Source organism: Acinonyx jubatus, chromosome A1 (assembly GCF_027475565.1).
Source record: "Acinonyx jubatus isolate Ajub_Pintada_27869175 chromosome A1, VMU_Ajub_asm_v1.0, whole genome shotgun sequence".
NCBI classification, from domain to species: domain Eukaryota; kingdom Metazoa; phylum Chordata; class Mammalia; order Carnivora; family Felidae; genus Acinonyx; species Acinonyx jubatus.
Window position 1 is genome coordinate 155,699,246 of NC_069380.1, and position 6,000 is coordinate 155,705,245.

At 48.9% G+C, this 6,000-nt stretch overlaps 1 protein-coding gene across 1 annotated transcript in view; it reads right to left on the reverse strand.

Annotated features, from left to right (window-relative positions):
* The window catches only part of ELL2 (elongation factor for RNA polymerase II 2), a 70,941-nt gene extending 66,093 nt beyond the window's left edge, over positions 1-4,848 (reverse strand). Inside the window, exon 1 of the mRNA XM_027037620.2 lies at positions 4,529-4,848. Coding sequence (XP_026893421.1) covers positions 4,529-4,675 — 147 coding nt within the window. The 5' untranslated portion in view covers positions 4,676-4,848. The remainder of the gene's footprint in view (positions 1-4,528) is intronic.
* Between the last annotated feature and the right edge of the window lie 1,152 nt (positions 4,849-6,000).

Genomic DNA, 6,000 nt, shown 5'->3' on the forward strand with positions numbered 1-6,000 from the left:
CAAGAGACTGTGTTAACAGAATCCTTCTCAAACACTTCTGCTTTCTTATCTTTAAGCACAAAGCATGAAGAACCCTTGCCCCCAAAAACATCTATGCAAGACTTTTTATGTAATAGTTAGGTAAACATGATGATATTATTTGAGCCACCATCTTTGAAATTTTGAATAAACATTTTAAAAAAATAAACTGACAGGCTCAGCAATGACAGAATCTGATAAGAATATTTTGATAAGATTTTTGTTACTATAAATGTCAGCATAGGACAGCTACACATTACTGAATTAGCTAAAATATATTTAAAATTTGGGATTTTAATTCTAAATGCAGTTTTAGGATACATTTTGGAGAAATATGTAATTACAATAATCCACTTAAAATATGTAGTGCTTACACAAACCATGTAATCAGAAACATCAATTTAGAATGATTATAAAGTGGTAATATGTGACTTTATTTAGTAACTTTCCTCTCACTTAAAACAATCTACAGTTAAAAAAAAGTACCTTTGCAATATATCCTAGATATCTGTATTAGTATGCCTAAATTTTCTTTCTTTTTAACATTTTTAAATAAACAATCATTTTGAAACTGTTTCACACTTAGTGGAAAACATCTTCTAGGAGATATTTACTCCAACTAAAACTCCCATCGCTAGATTCAGTGTCTCTCTCCCTGACTCCAGTCCCTGTTTTGAAAGATTCTCAAGTTAGCATTTTTCATTTCTCTAAAAATAGAAAACTTGAATAATGATAGTCAATTACATTTGATTGTCTTTTGAAACAGTGAGGAATTGTTCCCAATCGAAGATTGTTTCCACGCACCCTAACAATTTCGTATACTTATTCAATTCAATTATATCTAAAGAACTTCTGTATTCTGCTTAAATCATAGTTTACTAAAATCCATGAATTTACTTCTCTGAAGTCTTAGGTCAAGTGGTTTAATTTATAAGAGTAAATCTAGTGTGCAAAATAATTTGGATAAAAATAACTTTCTGATGCTTAATTTAGGAAATTGTTGAAATTTCTGCCTCTTGGAAAGTCATTAGAAGAGGAGGACTAATAGTCATAACCTTGCACAGGCCAAAGCCACTTGGAGGCCACTTGTCAAGCACTGAGCATCCTCCTATCTGAGCACAAAAATGGTGGGCACAGTTTTATATGAAAATGAAAGCAATTTTCCCCCCAGAAGGAATTGGCTTGATCATAGAAACAACTTCCCACTTAGCCAACAAGTGTCAACATATTTCGAAACAGCTGCTACAATTTCGAGTCATGAGCCCCACTTCTGATATGGATGTAAGGTATAAAGACCAAGTAATTTATCCTCCTACTGTTAGATAAAAGTCCAGCCAGATGCCTACTGCCAGCAACTCCCTGATGGGGGAGCCCTGGTCTGGCCTAGCGTGGAGGAAGGTCATGAGAACACATTTGTAGGAGACCTGGCTGAACACACCAGAGGATCCTCCAGTAAGTACCAACAGTGTAGTCACCTGAAGGGTCCCTCATTTCTTTATCTTCAGTCTCTTCCCACTTTTCAACCACCTGGGATTAACATTCTTACCCCGATTCCTGCTTTTCCAAGCCCCTTACAAAGTATTTGTAGCTGAAATGACAGTGAGGCCTCGGACTCACTGGTTAAGCTGGTTAAGTCAGAAACAAGGCAGTGTCCAATTGCAAAGGCCAAGTCAGTTTATTTCTTCCCCCTCTCCTTGCATGCCACTGCTTCCACCACCAGCCCTTCAGGAGAAAAGGATTACCAGGACTAACTCAATCTGCCTGGCTCTAACCTCAGAAAGGCAGAAGGACTTGAAAAAGTGTTCTCCGTCTCCCTTCTCTCCTCCTGTACATATTGATCAGACCCATTAATCTGCATGCACAGAGATGGAAAAAAGAGAGCAATAGTAAATGGCAATTGAAGTAGTTAGCAGCAGAAAAAGTAATTGACTTCCATACCTTTGACTATAAAAAGTAAAAAGAAAAAAAAAATCAAGAACTAAGTGGTGGGTCCCGAGAGAATTTTTGATTTCCTGTTTCTTGGAAGACACTGGTATATAAATGTGAGGGTTTCTGGAGTCAAAGGACTCCAACCTTAATCCCATGCATGTAAACACTAAGGTGTACGAGGCAGAAATGAAGGTAGAAAAAACACTCCCTTCCTGGGCCCCAGCAGTCATGCAGATCATTGAACACTGGAAGCCTCTGGCACCTCACATTGCTGAGCACCATCCTTTCCCGGTGTCGCTCTCCTCATCCACCTCTTCCCTACCAAGTGTACAGAGTCTGTCAATCTTGCTGTAATCAACTGTACAATTTCCCTATTGTTCCCCCAAGGTGGATGGTGGCCTACTGTCCTCATAGATGAATCTCCCTACCCTCTATGTGTCAGTCTTTTTTTTTGACTGGAAGTTGGCCTTCTCCTGCTGGCTTCTTCCTCTTCAGCCTATGTGTTTTTCTCTTTACACCCCTGACCTACCTTCTTCCCTGTGCCGTTCCTTCCCACGCCCTCCCTTTGGAACTGGCAAGCTTATCTCTCCATCTTGCAGGGCTGAGTTTCTCTCCATTGTCTGCCTCTGTCCCTCTGCTTGCCTATCTGGCTTCCCCCCATATGGGCCTCCTACTCCATGCTAGTTGGTGGTCTTTCCTTACAGGTATACCAGTCTGGAAGCAGTTATTGACATATGCAGTTTTGTATTTCTTATATCTCCTTGCATTCCTATTACGGGCTGCAACTATCTTCCCAGCCACAAATGAGACTCTTTTTCCCTAGGATTTCACAGTGTGTAGAAAGGTACCCCCCCACCCCCCCCCTCCTACATGCACCCTTCCCTCCCCTCCTCAGTCTGAGTGTTTTTCACCGTACACTTCTCTGGTGGATAACACATGGGCCCTGAAGTGTACATCCATGTAACCACTCAGTTCTGTCAGTGCCTTCCTGAGCAAGCTCACCTCTGTGAGTCTCTACTGTTCACACCTATACTACCAAGAGTTCATGTACTTCCCAAGCTGTTCACAACTGTGTGCTTCCCCCTGCATGCACCCATGTGTAGGGGGCTTCTCTGAAGATGAGTGTCCCCTTGCCCAGCTTCACAAGCTCCCACTGAACCACAGGGTTCACACCTCCCTTGCAGTTCTGCTTCCAAAAGCTCTGCTTTCCAAATTCCTTCTGTGTATTCCTTCTATGTATTTAGTGGGAGCTCAACAGATGTTAATTCTGTTCTCCACTTTTATCTGAATAACTGTATGCGTCCGGGTGTCCCTCTGGCCCTCTGTGCCTGTTTCAGTTAACTGAAGCAGGTTTCCTTGGTATGAAGTGGGCTATTTGTCAGTATGCCCTGTGGGTTACATTTCCCTCCGATTGTCCCTCCCCTCAGACTAAATGTTATCCATCTCTCATATCGTATATCCTTCCTTTTATACTTCCACACACAGTACTGCATGCCCATAAACGGCTTCCCTATGCACCCTGGGTTGTGGCACGTCTATTCCGTGTCTCTCTCCCACTTTTCTCCCTCCGCCCTAACAAGAAAACGCGTTTCTGGTTTGTACTCCCCAATTGCGGTGTGTGTGCGTCTACGTGAACCTTAGCTGTACTCGAGTTCCGTGTGTAAACGGGTATCTCTACCCAACGCGGTGTGGGGAGCGAGACAGGGGTCTCTGCCCAGGGTACAATGTACCTTTCCCTCACCCTCGATCCACTTTCCTATCGCCGGGAGTCAACCCGACACCAGCGTGTCTTTTGGGTACGAAGAGCCTCCGCGAACCTTTGTCTTGTTCCTGGGTGAGCGCTGTGTGTGTGTGGCTCCCTCGTACACGGCGTTGGTCCCTCTTTGGGAAGGTGAAGCGCCCGTGTCCCCGAGTTCCTGGGAGTGCAAGGTGTGACTTCCCTTTACCCCCCGTAGGCGGGGTGTCGTGTCCCGTCCTTTGGGACTACGTGGTGTGCCCCCTCCCTCAGGGTGTGTTTGTGTCCTCAAGTCCTTGCGAGTACAAGGTGTGTCCCATCTCCATATGCGGAGCTGCTGTGTCCGAGTCTCTGCGGATCCGCGGTGTTTTTGTGTTAACACCCAAACGCTGACGGCTTATGCCCTCCGCACTTCGGAGTTCGTTACTGGTACGCCGCACCCGCTCCCCCTCCCCCGCCACAGACAGCGTAGTCATCTCCCTTGTCTCTTTGGTGCTTCCCTTCCTCAATGGGACAGAAAACGCCAGGAAACCCGCGAGCGCCGTCGGAAAGTCCCGCAGCAGCCGCGCAGCCGAGCCGAGGCTGCGGCTGCCTCGGCCCTGCCGCCAGGGGCCGCCCGCCTGCCCGTCTCCCAACGCTCCGGCTCTCGGCCGACCCGGGACGGCGGCGTCAGCGACCCTACCCGGCCCTGCCCAGCCTGCCGCCGCGGACGCTGACGGCAGCTGAGGCGAGCCACTGCTCCGCGGCCCCGCGCCGGTTGCTCGGAGCCCAGGGTGGCGCCACCGGGAGGCGACGGGCGCCCTCTCGCTTCCTCAGCCCTGCCGGTTGGCCGGCCGACCCGCTCACCTTGTGGCTCTGGTAGGTCTCGAGCGCCCGGATCGCCGTCTCGGTGAGCTTCACATGCAGTACGGTGATGTTGTCTTGTCCCAGCCGTCCGCACGACAGCCCATAACGCTGCTCCTCCCGCAGGCCCGCCGCCCCCCCTGCCGCCATCTTAAACTCCCAGGGGTGCGGACGCCGACGCCGCTCGGGCTCTAGCCTCCACTGCGGCCGCGGCTGCTAGGGCTTCTGCAGCCGCCGCCACAGCTACGGCCATCCCGCTGCTGACGTACTGTCATATACTGCGCGCAGCCAGACCTCCGGCTGCCACCGCCGCCACCCGCCCCACCCTCCGGCCCGCGCCCCGCCCCGGGCTCGTCTCATTGGCCTTGTTTCCTCACAGAACCGCCTTCATTGGCCGTCCTCCACTCTCACGGGGGCGGGGCCCAAAGTCGCTGGAGTTTTGCTCCCGGGACGGGACGTCCGAGGTGAGCGGCTGACGTCAAGGTGACGCGCCAATTTAATCACATGTGACGTCACATTTGGACCTCTTGGCTCGCCGGCCGCTATTGGTCAGGCTGCCTTCGGGGATCCCTTGTTAATTGGGTATTCACTTTGCCTGGCCTGGTAACCTAGAGTCGGAGCCCCGCCCCTTAGGAGGTGGTAGTGGAGAGTCGGGGGAGTAGGGGAATCTCTTCCTCCCCGAGTGGTCCTTGAAGAGGAAGACCCCCACCCCAAATGTGTGGCCAAGTAAGGACTTCGTCCCCCGACGGTTGCGGAAACTTGTGGAGCTGGGTGTGTGCCTGTGAGGGAGAACAAAGTAGGCGGGGTCACTGGAAAGCATCTTCTGAAAACTCAGTTTAGTGCCGTTGAGCAGATGGAATTGAGGAGAACGCCCTTCTTCATTTCACCCTAAACTTGAAATTAGTGAATCGACCTTAGGCTTTAGGAGTTGTGCTAGAATATATGTAGCACCTTAATTACAACACCATGCCTAAAGACTTAAGTGTCTTTGGTGTGGTGGGCACAATACTATAGAAAATTGAACTTCTAGTTCTTTCCCAGTTTATGCTGGGTTCTTATCCCAGAGGAACATATACCGTATCTCTGGAAGTCGCCATAGGGACAGGGTTGTGCCTTTTTATGGAATTTGGAGTATCTCCTTTCAAAGGACCATTTAAATTAGACCTGGGCTTGACCTAAATTAAAAGATACATCTACAGCTGTCATTTTTCGGCTTTGTTTGAACTCTGCCCATTTTATTCCACAGGGATGTGGGAAAACCTAGCTAGGGCTTAAACAATTGGAGGTTAAGTAGAGGAGCTGGTGGTGTGAGGGTGTGCGGAGGCTGGGCATACTTTTCCGTTCCTCGCGGTGCTCCGTGTGTAGGCGTGGCTAAAGCAGAGAGCCTGATCCAGAGCCCTCTTCAGGCTCTGTTTGGGTAGACTGACAGGCTTCCTGTCGGAGAGCAAGAATTAACACGGTGATGTGAAACACCA